This window comes from Aspergillus homomorphus (genome assembly GCF_003184865.1).
Source record: "Aspergillus homomorphus CBS 101889 unplaced genomic scaffold BO97scaffold_48, whole genome shotgun sequence".
NCBI lineage: Eukaryota > Fungi > Ascomycota > Eurotiomycetes > Eurotiales > Aspergillaceae > Aspergillus > Aspergillus homomorphus.
The window spans coordinates 499-22,243 of record NW_020291934.1 but is presented as its reverse complement, the minus strand read 5'-3'; the positions used below and the strand labels follow the sequence as shown (position 1 = coordinate 22,243).

Sequence of the window (21,745 nt, the reverse complement as noted above, 5' to 3'; positions counted from 1 at the left end):
TCGACGCGTATGGTATCTTTAGAGAGCCTATTTACTGGCAACTGATGGCCGACTGATCATTGTGACAGTTTGTTCTATATTTACCGCGAACCTGAGCCTGCAGGGCATACTTAAGTCTATACCGGATGGAGGATCTCATCACTTTCAGCCAGCCTCTCCAAAATCAACGTGTCCGGTCTGTTCTGCGTGCTGCGTAGCGCCTTTCTCCCCCACAAATGTTCCACCACAGATATTGCAGCGAAGACGGAATCCGGCGGTATCGGTATAATAATGCTGCCCTTGCAGAACCTTACAAAGTGCCAGAGACTTTTCGAGGACAAGAGGGTCAGCAGCATCGAAGACCTTGGTGTCGAATTCCGGGGGCGCATTTGCATGGGTATACGGAGGGCTTGAGGGTGATAGAGCAATAGTATCGTAGTGAATACCCGAATAGACCAAGATACACCGCATAGGGGGTCCCTCGTTGAACCGATCAACTCGCAGGCTTTGCACATCAATTGAGCAGATCTCAATGTCAAAATGTTTACTCAAAATGCTGAGCTCAATCCCTCCGCCCCAGGAGTCCTCACTCTGGATCCATCGACAGTAGTCGTCCGGTTTCCTTTCCAAAACCGCCTCGGTATATATGGCGGGGTTCGTCTGAATTGTTTGAGCAACAACAGACCGTAGCTCGGTCATGACATCCACACCTGCCATGGTCGCGCTACTGATAGCGCGGAATAGGCACGAGTTATCGTCAGGCATTATCCGAAGAACAAAAATACCATCATGTTCTGGCGATGGAATCTCTGGCGGGTCATCAGAGCCCTTGTTTGGTGCCTCATGGATAGGCGGCTTCCTGGAGAACTGTTGTCCGGCAGTTGTCATCTCGCGCTGATCGCGGCCAATGTTTGAGGGGGCGCTGCCTTCTCTTCTCGTGACAATTAGTTGTTCCCCATTCAGATTCAGCCCCAGATCGGAGAGCTTCTGGCGTAGTGTGATGCCATCTAGAGAGAGAGTCTTGATTTGTGGGTACCCGTATTTCACATCAAAATCCGCCAGTCCGGTGGACTCCGTGATCCGACGGCGGAGTACATCGACAGTTGCGTCGTCATCCAACAAGACGGTCGACTGTCCAGTCGGACCGCGTATTCGGATTCTCATTATCGCTTAAGGTGATGGTAGAAGGGCAGTCGAATAGAAAAAAAAAGTGGTTGTTCGTGGGTGCCTGTGTGGCTCTTGACCACTCACTGGGCAGTATAAGGTGTAGCGCTGCACTGAGTTGAGCAGATGTTGCTTCGATCCGTATGGATGAACACCTAACCTTATGTATGGGTTGAGGTAGACTACGTATCGACGATGGCCCGGAAGGTGGGGCAGGTCTCGCTGGTGGCAACCTGCAACAACACTCATTTCACGAGTAGCACCAGGGTCGCAGCCATGGCAGAGAGTAGTAGCGATGGGCCTACTTCAACAAGCTTTTCCAATCGCTTTGTTAGAGGAGGCAACGCTTCGCATTAGAGATCCCACCTCTGAAGCCTCGGATATATAACCGCACATACACAACACGGAGGCTTGCCGCGGAATCTTTGAGACCAGGACCTAAGCTGTATCGAATCTCGAGAATGATATGAAAGGAGTAGACAAATATGAAAGATAACGAATGGTCAGGCCTTAGGCTCCTTAAGCCCTTGAAGTCCAAAAGCACAATGCTGAAGTTGACCATGGACGACGATATGGATCTCAACCACTGATAGACCACAGTCATTTGTACCGTTTGCTGTATTGTACTGTACTGTACATTATCTTCCGTGTATGTACTGTACAGTGGAATGATACACAAGCTGACTCATCATAGTCGCAGAGTGATTTCGTCCCTCTCTGGCTTCTTTGCGCTCACTCTCTTTCTATTTCGCGTCCCCTCCTAGCATCCTCAATTGTTGAACCCAAATACCTGGCTCACGTTCGTAGTAGTTTGGCCCAATTTGTTTGGTTTTGATTCGCGGTTTCTCTCTCCGTGGTCGCGGCCATCGTGAAAGATGGAGACAAACATCTCCGAGCCGTCGCAAGCGCAACCTGCTGCTGAAGAGCCAGTGAACTCAATCGAGGATGATGGCAAACGCGGGGGCTTGGCTGCGCACAGCACGGTCTCTGATGAACAGTTAAGGATCATGATGGATGTTGTCATGGCGATATATGAGTTCAGAGAAGAAGAGTGAGTCCTGCATTCCTCGTGGCAGCAACTTACCACAACTTGTTGCGCTTTGTGTCGCACCTTCAACGCCGCAACTTCAGCCAGCTAATTGTTTACTTTTCAATCAACCTAGTGGTCATGACCCGTCTAAACTATTCCAACGCAGTGTCAATAAGCGTCTCGTGCCTGACTATTATGACATTATTAAGGAGCCGATGGCGCTCAGCATCTTGAAACAAAAAATCAACAAACGCGATTATAAGAGATTCTCTGAATTCGTGCGCGATTGTGCTCTGGTACGTAGCGCGTCTAATATCTTTGTGCCGCACATGATAATCCAATTCTTTCCCACAAGGCCCAATAATCGTTGGGAACTGACCTGGCCTTGATCCCAGATCCCTCATAATGCACAGACATACAACCGTCCTAAGTCTCAAGCTTATGAGGATGCACTAGTCATCAAGGATGTCTTTATTGCCGAGTTTGAAAAATTGGTGAAGCAAGGTATTATATCCGCAGAAGAGGCCGAACTCCCTGACCTTGGGGAGATTCCCGAAGCAGATCCTCTCCCCGATGAGGAAGAGGATGAAGATGACGACGATGACGACGAGGATGATGAAGAGGATTCCGACGAAGAAGGTCGACGCAAGAAGAAACGGGGACCTCGTCCAGGTAGCAAACGGGATGGGGCAAAAGACGATGGCCAGAAGTCGAATGACCCTGAAGTGAGGAAGAAAAGAGGCAGGCCACCGCGCGTTGACACCCCTATGGAAGCCAGGATTAAGGCAGTCCTCAAGGGGATCCGAAAGCTTAAAGGACCTAGCAATCAACTCAAAGTGCGACACTTCGAGCGCTTACCCGACAAGGCCATGTATCCGGATTATTATATCGAAATCAAGGAACCTATTGCCATCGACATGATCAAACGGAAATCAAAGAGAAAGAAATACAACTCGGTAGACCATTTCATGAGAGATATGGAGCTCATGTTCAACAACGCCAAGGCCTACAATCAGCCCGAAAGCCAGATTTACAAGGACGCGGTTGATTTACAGTTGGAAGCGCGAAGACTTGCCGACCTCGAGAAGAAGAAGCCAGATAGCGAGTACTTGATGGAAGATGGGCGGTTGCCTTTGCCGAATGGTATCCTATACAAATCTGAACTATGGAGAGTTGGAGATTGGGTCCATATCCAGAATCCTAACGATGTGACAAAGCCTATTGTGGCACAGATATATCGTACATGGCAGGATTCGGAGGGAGAGAAATGGGTTAACGCGTGTTGGTACTATCGCCCCGAGCAGACGGTTCACCACGTGGAGAAGCACTTCTACCCTAACGAGGTAGTAAAGACAGGACAATATCGCGACCATCGGGTCGAAGAGATTGTCGACCGATGTTTTGTCATGTTCTTCACTCGCTATAATCGTGGACGGCCTCGAGGCCTGCCTCCCAACAAAGATGTCTACGTTTGCGAGGCTCGCTACAATGAAGAGAAGCATAAACTGAACAAGATCAAGACATGGGCCAGCTGCCTTCCCGACGAAGTCAGGGAGAGGGACTACGAGATGGATCTATTCAATGTTCCTCGGCGGATCAAGAAGATCCCAAGCCCCATCAAACATTTGCTGAAAAGCGATGCGAAGGAAACCGATGACCTCCCAAAGCCAACCTGGGGAGCAGAAAATGCCCCGCCTGTTGTTGGCGCGGTCCATTGCCGCCCGCGTGACGAGAATGTAAGGCCGTTAAAAAGCTCGCAGCCGTGAACCAAACTGACCCCATCTTCTTCTTAGGAATCACCTCCTCCGGAGCCCACCCCTACCCCGCCTCCGTCGCTGCCCCATCCAGCTCTGCCCCCAGCCTCCCTTCGACAGTCATCAATCAGCCAAATCCCTCCACGTTCAAGTGTAGAGTCTCAAGGTACAGGCGCTGTGGCGGGCGCCTTACCTGCTACGGCCCGCTCGCCAGCTGCACCCATGCCTCCGCCTCAGAGCTCGCCAGCTTCGGTGCCGCCGATGGCTTTCTCTCAGCCTCGGGTTCCTCCGAGTCAGCCCTACCAGCATGGGTCATCGAGGCGTTCCAGCGGATTCGTGCCGCAAACCCCTCATCCCGGTGCCTACCAAGCGCCAGTTGTGTCACATCCCTTCTCAACCACGCAATCAACACCGTATATGCCCTTGCAAGCGAACCGCCTACACGGCCCTCCTGCAAATTCTTTCAATCCTAACGCCCCTCGTCCCATTGAAGTGTTTCATCTAAGTGATACTGCAAACGCTGCGATTCCGGCGGACATTCGTGAACAGTTTCACTGTGATGACCAAGGCCATGTACTGTTTTTCTCGGCCCCACCGCTAGACATCATTCCATCCTATCAACAGAAACTGGGTCATTCACTCAAATATCTAGCCGCAAAGGAGGAGCGGCGCAGGGTAGTGGAGACCAAGAAACGCAAGGAAGCCCAGGACCAAGAGGCACAGAAGGCAATCGCCAAGCGCCAGCGAGCGGATGAGAAGGATGCTCTTGCGACACAGGTGGAGATGCTTACAGTCAAGGCTTTGGACACTATGACAAGTCATATTCAAGCGGGTACAGATAAGCTCTATGAGATTTTGTATCAGGACAGAGCAGAAACTGCCAGACAAGCTGATACTATGGCGCACGAGCAGTGGAAGACCGCCGATCAGATTTCGCGCGAAAAGACGGCGCATATCCAAGCCCACTCTCAGAACGCAAAATTCATTAGTCTTAAAGGTAGTGCCATGTATATGGCTGATGCTGACTCTAAAAGCTGACGGTAAGAGAAGTACTTTGTGTCGACATAGTACTGTGGACTACGCCCTCCTTCTGGATGGCGGACAACAACAAACCACCGCACCGGCAATTGTTTCCGTCAAGTGAACAGTGGCTGACCTGATCAAATTCTGCATTGGGCCTCAGGCGGTCGAATGAGTTATTCGTGTACACTAGCGCAGGTTCCATTTATTTTTGCAAGGGATATATCACTTCTCTAAAACTGTTCTTACGTTCTCCGTAGAACTCATTGTTTAGATTTATGTAGCGCTTTCTACCGATAAGTCAACGACTTCCACGAAGGCGCCTCAACAAAGTCATACCCTTTGTATAAATAACAGAGGGAACCGATGGAATCCGCATATTAACCCATATTTTCATATCTACATGGTTGTTATTGAACCTTGACATAGCAAGTGAAAGGCAGAGTTACATAACGACGAGAGGCACAGCTTCACGTGACTACATCATTGACACGTTCGTTACAGGCCAGTAGATCAGAAGCAGAAGACAAGCAGAGACAGTGAGAAAATAGAACAGATGGTGAAGGAGTATGGGGAGATAGATGCAAGTAAAATGTACACTAGACGAAGGAAACAATGGTACTCCTGCTGCTGCTGCTTGGATGTTGCTTTTGCCTGATTCGCGACCCTTGGAGATGATGTGCCAGACATGATGGTGATATGGTGTAATGACCAACACAAGTGGCAAAAAGGTTCAGGATAGAGTCGAAAATCAAATAAGTTGAGAGATGAAGTGGTTTGAAGAAGCAAGATAGGGACAGCACGGCCTCGTGGCAGAATCATCACATGTCTAACAAATCATGAATGTAACGCATGGTGGCGAATGTGAGTGGCGGATGCAGTATAACTCCAGAAATCAATCAACTGTTCCATGCAAAATGCCCTCCACTGTTTGGTGTAGTCTTGAATGACGACATATATGTACCTCTTTATGGACTGGTGCCCACCTATGATGCTGGAATCTTCTTTTTTTTTCGACCAGGCAGTAATTTGCGTTTCCCCAAGACATGCTTCGAGGTCCTTCTGCGACCAGGGTTAGATTGGCGAGAGGTCAAACCGAGATCAGCCTCCGATGATAACTGCGGAAGGTCAAGGCTGAAACTCTGGGTTACTTGTGGTTGTGGGCACATCGTCGTTCGAATCTGCCTTTTGGGCCCCCCAGGAACTGCTATTTCGCTTGTTGTTCTCTTCCTCTTCCATGGAGAAAACCAAGTCGCTTTGCTCTTCGTCGATTTTGCTGGTGCTTACCGGCGATGAAACAGTACGGTCCAAGCGGCTGCTCGGGCCTGCAGATGCCGAGTAGCGAGGGGGGCCGGGGTGAAGAGACATGCCACTGAGCTGCTGCGAGATCATGGACATTGATGTTTGGCGAGGAGCACTCGCAACAAACGGAGAGATGTCTCCAGAGAATTGCCGGCTACCAATTGGGCCCAGGCTAGGGCTGGTGCCTAAATTCAATGAAGATTCCCGCAAAGGCGAGCCGATGTGTGAAAGAGAAGTGCCGTGTGCATCTTCCTCCCGCTTTTGCCGCTGCTTGGCGAACAAGGCCCCAAACCGAGACGGACTGGACGCCAGGGGAGAGCCAATTTTGGAGAAACTGGTGCCGGTCATGCCCAAGCCGTTGAGCTCGCGGTGGCTGGAACTCAAATCGTGGTCCGTGCGCGAAAGACGCCGAAGTCGCTCTTGCGGGGTAAGAACATCGTCGTGCAGATTTATCGGCAAGTAATCTTCTTCCATTGGAAAATTGCTATCGTCCCAGTCATCTAGAGCTGTAGGTCGCGGCACACTTGCAGACAACATTCGTGTCTTCATGGGCCGTTGGGAATGCAGGAAACGTGGTCCCAATCCATCCTCTGGCAGAGTGGGAGGGGATGACCCAATGAAAGATGATTTTCTGAGATCGGACCCGTACGCTGTGTCTCGAAGGGTCCGAAGGGTATCTGACGGTGCGCCTATCCTCTGTGCTGGAGGCGACAGCTCCAACCCAAACTTTGATGGCATGGAAGCCGCAACTGGGCCATAGCGAGCGGCGTGCGAAATGCCTTGGCTGTCGAAAGACGCAGGAAGTGGGGCATCAAGGGCAGTCAGATGGCGGTGACTGGGTGACATAGGGAATCGTACATCATCGACAGGAGACCCGTACTTGGAATTAGTGTCGGACGTCAACCCGGTATCAATTGTGGGAATCGCATCAAAGGGCGGTTGTTGCGACGGTGGTGACTGCAGGGCAGTGTATTCGTCCTGAGGCGGGAGTTGGGGGGCATATCTTGGGTCCTGGCCGTTCATTCGCTGCTGCGACAGAACCGAGTTGGTCAACGCAGAGTCTTGATTCACATAGGCTTGCGGATTAACACGACCGCCTAAATTCAGGTGGCCGCCACCCATTCCCATTCCCGGACTGGGACGATTGACACGCCGGCCATCAGGCAGAATATGCGCCAGCGCACACTTCGCTCCAAATTTGCAGTTGCCCTGGATCCGAAGCACAAGCCGTCAGCTGACAAAGGGAGGATTTCACAACATAGAGCCCGGAGTGGGTGGCCCAGATATTTCGTACCTTAGTAAAATATTTACAAGGCGCATAGTCTATTGCTGCATCAGTGGAGTGAAGGAATGGACATGCAGGCCCGGCCTGGCAAGCACCCTGACGGAAGAACTTGCAAGGCACATGCTTGGTATCTATGTCGGAGTGTTTTTGACTATGTTAGCAATTGGTCATCCATTAAAGAAAAATACAGGGAGATCAACAACCCAAGAGAAGGAAGTGTGTAAGGAAGAGACCAGACCAGAGCAGTGAAAAGCGCTCTCAACCGTGTTGTACGAGAACGATGGGTGGGGGGAAGGAAGAGGGGAGTGCTGCGGGAATTAGATGGAAACAAGAAGTGAAAGACTAACTGCTCTGATTGGGAGGGCTGCGGGCAGCCATGTCGAAGCCGGACGGAGTGCGGGAATGGCCGTTCTGGAGCGATTGAGGACCGGAGGGGACCGGGAGAGGCGCGCGACCTTTCATGTCACTCAAAAAGCGATGCGAGGTGCGAGTTGAAGAGTGAGAAACCGGAGGGATGGCGGCAGTAGTGAAAGAGGAGGAGGACGGAGAAGAAGCGGAAGTAGTGGCGGTAATTGTGGTGGAGGATGGCGTGGTGATGTTCGTTGGAGAAGTGATGGTAGTAGGAGTAGGGTTGGCGGGGGTAGCTGTGGTGGTGGTGATGGTGGAGGAGGAGGAGGAGGAGGCGGAGGCGGAGGAGGAGGAGGAGGTGGTGGTGGTGGTGGTGGAATGAGGAGGGGAAGGAGGTTGAGTAGGCGGAGGAGGGCTGCGGGATGCCGACGGCTGCATCGCCAAGATGGGCAGAGCCTAGAGGTGATGGCAGCGCAGCAACACGCGGGACTCCGAGGTGGTTATCGGTATAGAGATAGGGATTGGGTCGAGGAGCAGAAAGTAGGGAGGGGGGAAAGAAAAAGAGAGACGGGGAGCGAGAGATGTATGGAAGTGAATCAAAGTCCTCGGGATGACTGAGGGAGGGGAATTCGTGGGCGGTGAAGCAGGAAAAGTCGCTCACTATCACTAACTACTAACTACTTCTATTACTACTAAGTTACTAGTTACCCTGGTAGTAGTCATTTCATTGCTCAACTACTTGCTCAAATACTACCACCATCATCACAACCACCAGAAAATTCCTCTTACCCCTCGTAAGTATCATCTCTCAACAGGCATCTTCAGTTGATGGCGCCAATCATTCTTCCTGAGCCTTGCCCTCATGCCCTCGTATGCAAGTTCCACTCAATTGACCTCCTTCATGCTTGGGTCCTCGGGTTGGTCCTTGCTACAATGGCGCAAAATCAAGAAGAAGCATGCTCGGATGACTGAAATGTTCATATGACTACATGATCTGACTACATGTATTCTTCTTCGTTCTCCCCTCGGCCCTTTTCGTTTCTAAGCTTGCTCCCTACAAGGTACCGGAACCACACAATACACACAGCTTATCTAGTGCGTTCCACCTACGTCAAATTGCACGCACGCGTTTTCAAGACCAGGGATCGGCTGCCGATCATCGACCGGGTTCTTCTCCCCCGCAGTTTGCCAGATTACCGAGTAAGTTGGTGGTGACATTCGCTACTGAGACGGAAACTGCCGTGGTCAGTCATCTTCCCATAGACGTTGTAGCTCTAGAAGTGCATACCATGTTTCTTCTCAGACTTCTCCGCCAATTTAGTCTCGACCGCAAGCGTCATTCAATCAGCTCAACGAAGGCCCTTCCAACCCCAGGGATTCCTGTATCCAACAATGAGAACAGAAAGACAACTGGGAATGGAGACTATATAACGGCCTTACCCAGAATTCATCCCGAGACTTGTCACCTGGCAACGCTTCTGAGCACTTTTGCCATAAATCACGGCAGATCCGACCGCGACTGCTAGCGTGCTTTTGCCAGCGCTTCCACGCTTCTTCAGCGCCCGCTCTTGTCTGAACATGCACGTGCATCGAATCATTTCCCTTTGTCGTGAGCCAAAGTGCCCGAGCCGCGGCTTGCTCTTGTTCAAGTTGACTGATATCTCGGCGAAGCTCAGAATGTAAGGGCTTCGCACAAAGGGCGGCCAACTCGACCCGTGCCTTTTTCTCCTGGGCTTGAAGACAGGAAAACTGTTTTTGAACTTGGTCAATGTGTTGGTCTAGGGCTGCAATGGTCTCTGATGTGGTCTCATTGGAAGCCTCTTGTAAGGCGTGATACACCACTTGTTTTCCTATCAGTTAGGAAGAATCATGAGCGTAGTACTGTCGGTACTCCTCGACATGAGATCAGTAGCATCTCCACTTACCTGCTGTTCGTCCTTCTATCTGCTTGTTATGCCACAACTCTCGTAAGGTTCTGGTGGCGTACGCTATGGAAAATGGCAGGGCACGTGGAATGAGTCCTAGTATTCCCGGTAGACTTCAGGATAGGGCCTACCCTTCGTGACCTTTTGGTGCAGATTTATTGATATCTCGATAGCCTATATCGCCTTAGCAGGGAGCAAGTCTGACCCCTCCGAGAATTGTATCCTACTTCACTTACATACCGAATACGGACGACTGCATCCATGATCCACGGCCGACAATTAGCTGTCATACCTCAGACGAGTAAAAGTAGTCGAGTCTTGGGAAGTCTAGCCGTACTTCTGTCTCTCTAGCCGTCGTATTAGACGCTGAGAGTACAATCATACAGTGAGACCCGGATGGATACGCACGAAGATAGTCCAATATAACTTCAACGCCGTCGTTGGTAGCTCCACGCCGGTAAGATATTAGCTTCCCATGCCTCCAAGGGAAACTTGTACGCTCACCGTCGCTACGAGTGACGTCGGATCCTTTTGCCTTGTTGGAGGTCATGACTATTGAACATCGGTTGGGCTACCGACGCAGCAAGGACACATGTGTTGAGATGAGGAGAGGCCAGGAGAGAGGTATCAAGAGGAATGAGATAACCTCGACGGTCCCGTCACGTGCACAAGAAGCAATGAGATCGAGGCTACGACGGCACCCAGAACAGAGTAATGATCACATCTCCAATTGCATTCAAAAAAGACAAAAATTTGGGTACATCGCAACCGGCAAGAATGCTAGTAAATACCTGGAAAGACAGTCCGGAATCTCGTACATGGTGACCTGGGGCCCTGCAAATGAATGGACCCTTCTTCGACGGCGGCATCTCTTGACACAGGTGAGCGAGTGGGAAGTACAACGAATGTGGTTAGAGTTCTAGCATGGGCATAAATCCCAAAGAACATATATTGCTCCTATTCAAGACTAGGTTTGTACGCTGCCTCTTCATGGCCCTTATTATCACGCTACTTGAACTTAATTGCATGTCGCAAGGCGAAGAAAGTCAACAAGACTCTTGGTAAGATTTTCCAGATATAGCACAGCGAATAGACGATTACGGGAGAGTTGGTGTAGGGGTATCTCACATGACAATCTAAAACCCGTTAGCTGCTACTATCACCAGTAGGCGACTGCAATAGGATGGAAACATACGCAATCATTGTCTTTCTGTACAGCTGGAACCCCCATTTCCTCGAAGGTCTTGGGGCCTTTACCCGGGAGACCAGATTGCGGCTTGGCGGATGCAGCAGCAGCAGGTTTCTGACCGGCAGCACTAGACGTCGGTGGGGTCGGCTTGGGCGTGGATGCGGCTGAAGATGGCTTGGGCGTGGACGAAGACAGTGGAGGCTTGGGTATTGATGAAGCATTTGATGACGGTATGGACTCCGTACGTGGGGGGAATGTTGTGGTGGAAGGCGAAACAGCTGGCCGAGGGGAACCCGTTGGGCCACCTTGCGCATGAGGAGAGGCTGGGGCCCTTACGGGTCTGCGGTCTGGAGGCATGTTGTCAAGCCGCTGGGGACGTCTGCGGGCATCTGCGTTGGGGTTTTCGAGTGGTGCCGAATAGCCAATATCAAGCTTGGGAGTAGTGGGTGCTGGGCTGGTAGGGCTGGCAGTGGAGGGAGTACTGGGTCCTGGAGTCCGGTAGCCCATCGGTCCCGGCCCATAAGACGCTGCACGGTTATAAGTGGGAGCAGTGTTGCGAATGTTCGGATTGATCCCAAAGGCAGAACTAGGACGTGGGTCAGGCATTCCATACCCTGGTGGATACACAGGTCGGGCCCGGGACGAAGGCCTGTCAGGATAGGGAGCAGCGGCCGATGGATTATCCGAGAGAGTCATCCTGGACGGATCAGGCATTTCGATGTTCTCCGGAGTCGGTTTCATCGGAGGTCCTCGTTGACCGGATCCGTAGCGCGACTTGATTCGGGCGATCGCCACTTGTTCGTGATCCTTTCTGGACAAGGTCTTGGAGCGAGAGATGCTGTCGATGCGACCGGTCGCGTCTTTATTCCCATTGGCGGCAGCTTTGGCATACCAGCTTCTAGCTTCTTTGATGTCCACCGGAACAAAGATTCCTACCTCGTAGAAGTATCCCAAGGCGAATTCGGCGGTGGGAAACCCGCTTTGAGCGGCCCGTTGAGCGTAAGTGAACGCCAATTCGTCATTCTTGTCGAAGACACCTTCGTGCCCACAAAGGAACCATTTGCTGATAGCCATCTCTGCTTCTGGTTCACCTTGACGTGCAGCCAACGCGTTGTAATGCAGAGACAAGGCAGGATTGAAGTCGCAGCCGAGTTGGCACAGCTCATAGGCCGCACCCATCTTGACTTGTGCTTTTGCAAAGCCGTGATACGCAGCCTTTTCTATGTTGACGCGGGAGGCATTGAGATCAAGGGGAAGGTAACTCTCGGGAACATTGACCTGCGGCAACTCGCGGGCCAGCAGCATGCCATAGACCTGGGCGCATAGATGTTAGCTTCCCAGCTAAATGAGTAATGAAGAGGATCGAACGAACATAGGCTCCCTGAGGGGCATTCTCGTCGCAGGACTGGGCTGCGAGGCTAATATATTCCAGTCCCATCTGGTAATCCTGACGCTGACCATGCTGACCCAAAAGAATCATCATTCCCAGGCGCTACAGCCATTGATCTCATTAGCACTATCCGGTCTGACCTTGTCAGGGGGACATACATAGAATGAAGCGGAGTCTGCGAGGGCAACACCCTTCTCATAATGCCTAATGGCTTTCTCCGGCTCACCAGAACTTTCAAACTGCATGCCAATCCGATACTCGGCTCTGGCATATCCTTTGTCCGCAGCTCTCGAGTAGGATCGGAAAGCCTCCTTTTTATCCACCCGATATCCAAACTTGCCAAACTCAAGCCACATGCCCTTGATAAACTCGGCCTTGGGGTGATGTTGCTCAGCGAGGAAGTTCACGATATTCATCGCGTCAAGTTTGAGCTGGCGCTCCACCGGAGGCGTCTGTGGTCGCGGGGGCTGGATCAGGGACAAACGGGCCTCATTCTGCATAGCGACCTCGACAAAAGCGAGCGCGTCTTGAGCCCAGGCCAGCTGCATCTCCGGATCATTTGAGGAGAGCACCGCCATTCGGGCTCGCTTCAGATTGGCTTCCCTCTGCTCATCAGTCGGAGGGACGTTTGGCGGGGGATTCCGCAGGACAGGAAATGGGGAGAAATTAGGTGCATCCATGGTATCGTGAGCGGCGTTCTGCTGCTCGTGATGGGCGGGATTGTAGGCCGACGGGTAAGGTTGGTCTTGGGCAACGGCGGACGAGGTTCGCTCGGGGAAGCGAGATCGCTCATACTGGTTGTGGTGGGGGTTTCGAGCTTCGTGCTCGAGATGAGCTATGTTGTCCTGCATATTCTCCGGTACCTCGGGCATGACTCTGCTGGAACCAGGATATGATTGAATGATTAGCAACACAACCAAGAGGAAGGGACGCTAAGAGGAGAGGGGAGTTTGAGGGGAAGATATGATTAATTATTTGTTCCAGGAGTTGCGGCGATTTCGTACCTTTGAGGAGAAGGGGATATGACTTCTGGCATGTAAAAATCGTCCTGGCCCCCTGGATACCATGTCGCACCCAGCCGTGGCTGACCACGACCTTGTGGTGGCCTATTCATCGCGGCCTGGGTGTTTCTCCGACCTTGAACTATTGCTTTTCTTTCCTTTCCTTTCCTTTCTTTTTCTTTTTTATTCCCGCTGTATCCGTTCTTCCTTACCCCTGACAATTAAATGGTTTCAGACTAAAAGCCCGTAATATATGGCGAAGACTCCTGGTTTGACGATTCACAAGACGTTATTGAATAAAAAGCCAAGGGTGGGTGGGGAGGGACGAAAGGAAGAAAGAAGATCCAGGCTGAGCGCGGACAGCAGCGGCGTGGAGATTGCCGAGTAATGAATATTACTACTATCAATTTTTACTTCCTCCTACTAGCACTAGTTCATTTCTTCCTAAGTGGAGGGGAACGGAGAGCCTCGGAGAGGGGGTGAGGGGGGAATTTTTAGGGCGGGGGTGAATGTCTAGTAGCTAAGGAACAAGAATAATAACAATACCAAAGGAGAGGGGCGAACACAAAGCCAGCAAGGGCTTCTTCTGGAAGTTCGCAACTGATAGGTACAGGAATCATTGAGATTACATGTACGATACAATGTACTATACCCAAGTAGCTCATACTGCCCCAATCTTACCACATTGAAATGGTAACATGTCCGTCCAAGTAGATAATTGGGGCCGAACACTGCCCAACAGCCAACGTGCGGTTCATCAGCCGTCAGAAATAGAATGTACCATCTATCTGGCAAAAAAGAAAAGAAAAAAGGAAAAAAAGAGCAGCCTGAAAGATAATGCCATCGCTCTCACTAGTAAGCTTTTCTCCGTTCAATTTGGGTATCTGGGTGGAAATTGTACAGTGATAGCCTTGATCGTTCGGTATCATTTCTCCAACTTGAGGCTCACTTTACATAATGCATACTCAAGTCTCCTTTCTATCCGGTCAGTACTAGGTTTTTAGTCCCATCTTACTGTTATGCATTTTTAATGTGTCTCTGGAGCTGTTCTTTCAATTTCAGTGAGTTTATGCGATCGGTAACAACTGCTGCGCAACTCATTCAATAAGGGAAAAAGCATGGATTTGCCAACAAACCCCGAGCGGGGCGGACAGACGATAAACCACCCAGCTTTCGCAACCCAACAAATCAAGAGTTGAACTTACTTGATTAACCAATAGTTACTGCTGTGGTCGGTGGCTATCTGCCCCCCTTACGAGTACGAGTAAGTTAGACCATGTGGCCCAGAATTGACGGCTAATAATAGCAACTTGAATAGCATAAGACTTCAAATAATTCGATTAACCCCTTTCTCTCTTTGACGTGTGTCCTTCCGACCTTGCTGAAGTTCACCCGTCAGTCCAGACCATGTCCCCCATAACGCATCTCTCATCGCATTGAATAAGTTCACAGTGTGATAGCATCGTCTCCGCACGACATGCCCAGGGATCAGTAACTGACGGTTCCTCTGTTGAGGAAGTCCCGGGGGGGGGGGGGCGAACCACATCCATGTGTTGTGCAGTTGAATGAGCAAGATCCATCATATTTAGGATTAAAGACCAATAAGCAGTCAAGATATAGTTCTCTTCCAGTATCTACTCGTAGCTCCTCAACCATCGGTGCCTTACTAGGGTACCTCATACCATATCCATATTTACACTGTTGTCGGTCGGTAAGCTCCATGACGTTTTTAGGTGGGCTGCCGAAAAAACGAGCGTGTGGGTCCCGACCTTCCCTGGAAAGTTCTTTGAGTGTTCTTCGTGGTAACTCAGAAGGGACAACAGAGTACTTACTCGGTACCTACTCGTATTAGTATTCGAATTTGACACTGCAGCTCTGGACCCTTACTCCACCAGCCAACCACTCAGATTTACCCAGTTACTCTTTGTCTTCATCTATGAACGCCATTCGCCTCGTCGTCGAGTTTCATCGAGTCCACTTTTGAACTCAGCATTAATTGCATGACAACGATGGACACGCTGACGAAAGAATTCCACCACCCTTACTCGCCTTATGACATTCAACTTCAGTTCATGCGAGCGCTCTACACCTGTCTTGAGGAAGGTAAAGTGGCAATATTTGAGTCCCCGACTGGTAAGTTGGAATTCGCGCCTGAAAAGAGGCCTCGCGACCCCTGCTAACGTGGTTTGGGCAGGCACTGTGAGTAACCCCAAAATCTCCCTACACAGTTCAAGGTCACGGAAGGAATTTATCGCCCTGCACATCTGAGAGGCTCGATGTGGAATCTCTATTTTCCCCCCCAAACTATGACAATAGGTAGAATTCGTCCAACCCCATCACCACTAACGTATCTCTAGGGTAAATCTTTGAGTCTAATATGCGGTTCCTTGACTTGGCTGCGTGATCACAAACGCTCTGCTTTCCACGATGCCGTTGACAAAACTATAGGTAAGCACTCTGGAGTCGAGTCCCAATAAATTCCCATTTCTCTCTAACCCCGGCAATAGGCAATGATGACACCGAGCCCGACTGGATGCTGGAATTTGCGAAAGGTGAGTTGTGTCGTTCGGTCCTCGAGAAGAGGAAGGAACTTGAGCAGCGATTGGAGAGGACAAGGATCAAAGAAGAGAAACAAAGGATCGCTTTAGAGATTTCAGAGGGGCCTCGAAAAAAGCAGGTAAGTTCCATGTCTAGTCTCAGCAACGGAACAATGAGGTTAACGAACACCAGAAAGTAAGCGAGACGTCAGCTGTTCCGCTCTTGCACGAAGACCATTTTCTTCTAGATGAATACGATAGCGGCGATGAACGACCAGGTCTCTCCTCGAAGCACTTGGGCCCCAACAGTGGGCTCTCCTCCAGCACTCTTGAGCTGCTTCAAAGATTCAGGGGACAATCATCTCTAAACTGCGACGATGACGATGACCAGGATACTGAGATCAAGATATTCTTCTGTTCTCGGACACACTCTCAGTTGTCTCAATTCGCAGGTGAATTACGACGCGTTGCCATGCCTTCGAGTATTCCAGAAGATGTGGTATCCAGTATAGGCGAGGTAGGGGAAGAACGTATTAGGCACCTCTCCCTCGGATCCCGGAAGAATCTCTGTATCAATACTCAAGTATCTGCACTTGAGAATCCAACAGCAATCAATGAACGCTGTCTCGAACTTCAGCAACCTGGTGTGGCTAGGGAACATAAATGTCCATATCTGCCGTCAAAAAAAGACCAGTCACTCGCCGTTCAATTTCGAGACCATGCACTAGCGACAATAAAAGATATTGAGGACTTAGGGAAAGTCGGGAGAAAGATCGGCATATGTCCTTACTATGCTTCTCGTTCAGTAATCAAACACAGCGAGGTGAGCTTCGTCAAACCATTTGTTTCAGGCACTCGACTGATAACGAGAAGATTGTCACGCTTCCATATCCTCTCCTGCTTCAGCAATCGGCCAGGGAAGCACTCAACCTCTCGGTCAAGGGTCATATTGTTATCATCGATGAAGCACATAATTTGATGGATGCAATATCCAATATCAATTCTATTACCGTGACACTTTCGCAATTTGAAATGTCAATTGCACAATTGACAACTTATGCTCGCAAATTCAAAGCCCGGTTGAAAGGACAAAACAGGAGCTATATCGCTCAGATTCTCCGGCTGCTCGGCTCAATCACGCACCACCTTCGCTCGGTACTGACCAGCAGTGAATCACTCGAAGGACCTGTCCTGCCTTCGGACCTCATGTCTGGGAAAGGGGTCGATCAGATCAACCCACATAAACTCAGTCGATACCTACAGGAGAGTAAACTGGCAAGGAAAGTTGATGGGTACGTAGAATCCTCAAAAGATATGACGGGAAATAAGGCTTCTGGGAAACCTACGACGCCCGTACTGTTTCACATACAGGGATTCCTGCTTTCATTGATGAATCCTTCTGCCGAGGGGCAACTGTTCTACGCGAAGGATAAGGGTGACATTCGGCTGAGGTATATGCTTCTCGACCCGTCAAATCAATTCCGCGATATTGTTGAAGATGCGAGGGCCGTCATACTGGCTGGTGGAACGATGTCTCCGGTAAGATCCTGTTGCGTGCATATTAGATATCCTCTTACGGATACATCTTTCTAACAGTTTCCATAGATGACAGATTACATGAACCATCTGTTCTCCTATGTTCCCTCTGACCGATTGCGCACCTTCAGCTACGGCCATGTCATTCCATCCGAGAACCTGACTGTACATACGCTAGGGCGTGGGGTACAAGGCTCAAGTCTTGAATTCACATACGGCTGCCGAGACTCTGAATTGACTGTAAGTGATTTCTACACAAAGCCATGGGAGACCGTGTCTTCTCTGACCAATGCATCCCGTCACCAACCCCTCAGGTACTCGACCTTGGACGAACGATAGCTTCAGTCTGCAATGTCATCCCTGATGGTGTTGTCGCCTTTTTCCCTAGTTACGAATACCTGGGCCAAGTAATAAACATGTGGAAAAAGCTGAAGGTGGGCGAGCGAGGTCAGAGCTTGTACGAGCTGATCGACCGAGAGAAGCCGATTCTCTCTGAATCACGAGAAATGGCTGATTCGACAGAAGAGTTACTTCAGAAGTATGCCGACCTCATCGAATCGAGCAGTGGCGCGCTCTTGTTGTCTGTGGTGGGGGGGAAGCTGTCGGAAGGGATCAATTTCTCCGATCGGCTCGGACGTGGCGTACTTATTATCGGACTTCCGTTTCCGAACATTAGGAGCGCTGTATGGCAAGCTAAAATTGAGTACATCGAGCAGAAGGCGTTGTGTGAAGCAGTTGGTTCCGAAGCCAGCCGCCTGTCAGCCGCCAAAGCTGCAGGGAGAGAATATTACGAGAACGCCTGCATGCGGGCAGTGAACCAATGCATCGGACGAGCTATCAGGCATCGCAACGACTACGCCGCCATTGTGTTGATGGACAAACGGTATGGTAGACCCAATATCAACGGGAAACTTCCGGCCTGGATCAAACAGAGTATGATGGCTACATCTGTTGATCAGCCTGCAGATAGGACGATTCAGAGCTTGTCTACTTTCTTCAGGGGGAAAGAACAATGAATGGCATGGCAGCAAGAACTACTCCGTAGCATTGCAGGTAAATAAATTCAAGGCCACGATAGACCTTCTTAGCAATCTAGCAATCATACCTATGCTCAGTCTAACTACTATACTAAATTGCTCACTGGCACGGGCGGATCCGATGCTACGGACAGCGATCTTATCACGTGGAATGCCTCCACAAGCGCCAAGATATGAGTAAAGGGCAGGACCCTAAATTAGGGCAAGGAAATTAGCGCACATTCTAGCCGCCCCCCGAGCCTTGATTTCAACATCTGAGCCCAGCACCCACGACCGCATCCCCCCATCGCCAACTCTCAGACCGGTCTTGTCGAGCTCAGCACCGTCGACAAGATGCCTACCCGATTTTCGAAGACAAGGAAAGCGTGAGTCGAAAAAGCTTTTCCCCATCGCTCCGTACCCCCGATCATGATCTCGTGTTTTTTTGTGGAATGCGACAAGCCCAGGTGCCGCCGAACATTGGAAGTGAGATAGGGAGCTGACATTCTCATTTCCTAGCCGCGGTCATGTTTCCGCCGGTTACGGTCGCATTGGCAAGCACCGTAAGCATCCCGGTGGTCGTGGTATGGCCGGTGGTCAGCACCACCACCGGACCAACCTTGACAAGTACCACCCCGGTTACTTCGGTAAGGTCGGAATGAGGTACTTCCACAAGACCCAGCAGCAGTTCTGGAAGCCCACCATCAACCTCGACAAGGTACGTGATACGAACTCGATAAGGAGGATCCGAATAGTGCGTTTAGCGGTGGTCGCATTTCTTGGAACGGCAAGGGATCAATTTCCCGGATCAAGACTGGGAATGGGGATCCAACACCGACAACGGACACAATTCCAGAGGGCTAGTTGCTGATTCGAATGCTTGCCATACAGTTGTGGTCTCTTGTTCCTGCCGAGCAGCGCGATGCCTACGTGAGTGGCCAGAAGACCGACACCGCTCCTGTCATCGACCTCCTCGCCCTCGGCTACTCTAAGGTTCTGGGCAAGGGCCGTCTCCCCGAGGTCCCCATCGTCGTCCGCGCCCGCTACTTCAGCCGTGACGCCGAGAAGAAGATCAAGGAAGCTGGCGGTGTTGTTGAGCTTGTTGCTTAAATGTGGAAATCAACGTTTCTACCTGAAGGACAAGACTGGGACAGGTGCTGCGCTGGCTACGGTTCGGTGCAATAGAGGGTCAATTTTCTCCCCTGGTGATGAAATCTTCAAATGGGAGCCGCGGATCGGGCACCTTGGTCCGTGTATCTACAAAACAAGAGGGTTCTAGTTTGTGACGAGCTCAAAAGGGCCGCCAGACGCCCTCACGATCAAACTTTATCGAACAATACCATGAAGGAGGATTGGAACTTTACTTTCTCGTCTGGCTCAATCTTCGACCACTTTTAATTCGGTCCTGAAATGTCGCAACGGGCTGTCGCTAAAAGTTATCCGTTTTAGTCATCACCTCTAATGGCACAGACGGTTTATTGAATAAAGTTCGCTATTGTCTACTCCACATGTGTTCTTTACCATCGGACCGCTTAAATGCGTGGTTACTCCACGCATCTTGATGTGCCGATGTCAGGCTCCGTAGTGTGGCTCTGCCGGCTGGGTGGTCCGCAGCAGTAGCATTATGGTCTTCTTAAACCAGCTGTAGTATGTCTATATCTTAGCTTCTCGAACAAAGCCCGTCTTGGGGTTACCGTTATTGGTCTCCAGCGTCTCGCGAATGAACCGGACCGCTTCATCGACCATTTTAGGAGTCACCTCATGCTCGGCGCTCTCGTCAATAATGTCCTCCAAGGTAACCACTCCGTCAGCAAACCAGCCGTCGGGCGAGATTGCCTGTTTTAACCAGGTCAAAAATGTGCTTCCCCGATGGTAGGGGACCAATTTATCCAACCCGCCTGACAGATTAAGTATCTTCTTGCCCGCCAAACAGCTTTTCAGTATAGGGCGTAGAGTATCCTTCTCACCCTCTGTAGGTCTCGGCAGGGATTCGCTGCGAAGCGGACTAGTATTCACGATCGGGCCCATCCGACTCAAGAAGAGGCTTGCAGGATCGTATTTACGAACAGCATCTAGCAACGAGGAAGGGAAATCCTCGGAACCCAAGAACTGGGAGCCAGGAGCTTTGCTATTCATCCAAGATGGCAGCTTGGACAGTCTGGCGCGATCGGCCATGAGGTTCACATAATCAGGGCAGCCAATAATGACAACGCCCGCACTTACGCGGGGCTCATGCAAGATGCAGCTCCAAGCAGCGTGTCCACCCAAAGACACGCCCAGTACTAGATTCTTGGATATTTCGCGGTCTGACTTGGGGAAGATAAAAGACGGGATATAGTCGATCAAGAGAGACACGTCTCGGGCAGTACCCTCTGACGGACAGACATTAGAGATATTCTTCTTCAGATCAACGTGCAGGCATGGGCACTCACGGAAAATCGAGAACATATCTTGCGCGTGACGGGGATTTCCTTGTTTCCAAGCTTCATTCGCTAGGGGATCAACCAGCCTTGTCCCATGGTTTCTCTGGTCGAAGGCCACCGCAATGAGGCCTTTGACGCCGTGCTTTGAATCTGAGCGAGCGCCCTGGAACGTGGAGTTCCAGTCGGTGATAACTGCTGTAGCGATACCAGTCATCCGCTCTTGGGTAGCCAGCCTCGGATGTAATAACCAGAGACAGGCGATCTCCGACGCTTCTGACGGTATCTCCTCGAGGCCAAACACTGTCGTGAGAATCCCTGCAATGGCAAAAGTCCGTCGGGACACAGACGATGTCTCGTTGCCGCTGGTGGAACTGGAGCGCTGCGCAGCATCCAAAGACTTAAAAGGGTCTGTCATGTTCTCGGATGGGTTGACGTTTTAGACAACTGCGACACTCGTGGACTTGGTAAGCGATTGCGATACCGTGGTATCGTTGTGTCTCTCTAGGTTGGGCAGAGGGGGTGTTGGGTGTGGGGTTTGGGGAGGGAAGGGCGAAGCACGGGGATCGAAATATATTTATGTGATGAGCTTCAAGCAATGGCCGGAATACAGCCGAGGATTCCGGTAAAATACCATAGGCGTGGTTTCTGCGTGACGATCATCCACTTCTGCACTTTCCCGTTCCGAGTCCCTTGAAATCCACCTTGGTGTCGGACTGATGTAAAACTAGAGAGAGACTCTTGAGTAGTACTACGAGTAACTACTTAACTGTGCCTATAGTTATTGTTTAATATCGCAGTGCTAGTGACGAGGCGAGACCACTTGCTTTTATTATCCTCGAGTAACAT

At 50.7% G+C, this 21,745-nt stretch overlaps 9 protein-coding genes across 9 annotated transcripts; 3 read left to right on the top strand and 6 right to left on the bottom strand.

Moving 5' to 3' along the window:
- Nucleotides 1-4: 4 nt before the first annotated feature.
- Nucleotides 5-1,283, bottom strand: BO97DRAFT_408332 (ubiquitin-specific protease OTU1). Its single transcript, XM_025695832.1, has one exon. It carries the CDS (start codon nt 1,141-1,143, stop codon nt 145-147), a length of 999 nt encoding a protein of 332 aa, XP_025547569.1. The 5' UTR covers nt 1,144-1,283; the 3' UTR covers nt 5-144.
- A 622-nt stretch (nt 1,284-1,905) lies between these two features.
- Nucleotides 1,906-5,167, top strand: BO97DRAFT_398130 (putative RSC complex subunit (RSC1)). The gene is made up of 4 exons (XM_025694173.1): nt 1,906-2,194; nt 2,307-2,469; nt 2,569-3,909; nt 3,967-5,167. Exons 1-4 carry the CDS (start codon nt 2,019-2,021, stop codon nt 4,963-4,965), a joined length of 2,679 nt encoding a protein of 892 aa, XP_025547568.1. The 5' UTR covers nt 1,906-2,018; the 3' UTR covers nt 4,966-5,167.
- A 248-nt stretch (nt 5,168-5,415) lies between these two features.
- On the bottom strand, nt 5,416-5,961 carry BO97DRAFT_204312 (uncharacterized protein). The gene is made up of 2 exons (XM_025690546.1): nt 5,912-5,961; nt 5,416-5,833 (listed from the first exon to the last, which is right to left on the bottom strand). Exon 2 carries the CDS (start codon nt 5,767-5,769, stop codon nt 5,461-5,463), a length of 309 nt encoding a protein of 102 aa, XP_025547567.1. The 5' UTR covers nt 5,770-5,833; nt 5,912-5,961; the 3' UTR covers nt 5,416-5,460.
- A 114-nt stretch (nt 5,962-6,075) lies between these two features.
- BO97DRAFT_354080 (putative spindle poison sensitivity protein Scp3) lies at nt 6,076-7,996 on the bottom strand (the record flags this gene model as incomplete). The annotated part of the gene is made up of 3 exons (XM_025692080.1): nt 6,076-7,458; nt 7,544-7,665; nt 7,882-7,996. The coding sequence occupies 3 exons, from the start codon at nt 7,994-7,996 to the stop codon at nt 6,076-6,078; spliced, it is 1,620 nt and encodes a 539-aa protein (XP_025547566.1).
- A 1,191-nt stretch (nt 7,997-9,187) lies between these two features.
- Nucleotides 9,188-10,392, bottom strand: BO97DRAFT_204095 (putative TBP interacting domain protein). The gene is made up of 8 exons (XM_025690545.1): nt 10,312-10,392; nt 10,216-10,254; nt 10,145-10,154; nt 10,048-10,060; nt 9,939-9,972; nt 9,808-9,870; nt 9,323-9,732; nt 9,188-9,262 (listed from the first exon to the last, which is right to left on the bottom strand). Exons 1-8 carry the CDS (start codon nt 10,355-10,357, stop codon nt 9,227-9,229), a joined length of 651 nt encoding a protein of 216 aa, XP_025547565.1. The 5' UTR covers nt 10,358-10,392; the 3' UTR covers nt 9,188-9,226.
- Nucleotides 10,393-10,743: 351 nt separating this feature from the next.
- BO97DRAFT_376538 (putative chitin synthase activator (Chs3)) lies at nt 10,744-13,696 on the bottom strand. The gene is made up of 5 exons (XM_025693024.1): nt 13,391-13,696; nt 12,545-13,262; nt 12,369-12,488; nt 11,003-12,310; nt 10,744-10,943 (listed from the first exon to the last, which is right to left on the bottom strand). Exons 1-5 carry the CDS (start codon nt 13,498-13,500, stop codon nt 10,932-10,934), a joined length of 2,268 nt encoding a protein of 755 aa, XP_025547564.1. The 5' UTR covers nt 13,501-13,696; the 3' UTR covers nt 10,744-10,931.
- Nucleotides 13,697-15,396: 1,700 nt separating this feature from the next.
- On the top strand, nt 15,397-18,531 carry chl1 (DNA helicase; the record flags this gene model as incomplete). The annotated part of the gene is made up of 8 exons (XM_025694172.1): nt 15,397-15,520; nt 15,582-15,586; nt 15,745-15,835; nt 15,895-16,064; nt 16,118-16,747; nt 16,798-17,463; nt 17,530-17,700; nt 17,775-18,531. The coding sequence occupies 8 exons, from the start codon at nt 15,397-15,399 to the stop codon at nt 18,474-18,476; spliced, it is 2,559 nt and encodes an 852-aa protein (XP_025547563.1). The 3' UTR covers nt 18,477-18,531.
- Nucleotides 18,532-18,760: 229 nt separating this feature from the next.
- On the top strand, nt 18,761-19,969 carry BO97DRAFT_376532 (60S ribosomal protein uL15). The gene is made up of 3 exons (XM_025693023.1): nt 18,761-18,862; nt 18,996-19,194; nt 19,368-19,969. The coding sequence occupies exons 1-3, from the start codon at nt 18,831-18,833 to the stop codon at nt 19,584-19,586; spliced, it is 450 nt and encodes a 149-aa protein (XP_025547562.1). The 5' UTR covers nt 18,761-18,830; the 3' UTR covers nt 19,587-19,969.
- Nucleotides 19,950-21,428, bottom strand: BO97DRAFT_473019 (uncharacterized protein). Its single transcript, XM_025700203.1, has 2 exons — nt 20,909-21,428; nt 19,950-20,848 (listed from the first exon to the last, which is right to left on the bottom strand). The coding sequence occupies exons 1-2, from the start codon at nt 21,312-21,314 to the stop codon at nt 20,130-20,132; spliced, it is 1,125 nt and encodes a 374-aa protein (XP_025547561.1). The 5' UTR covers nt 21,315-21,428; the 3' UTR covers nt 19,950-20,129.
- Nucleotides 21,429-21,745: the final 317 nt, after the last annotated feature.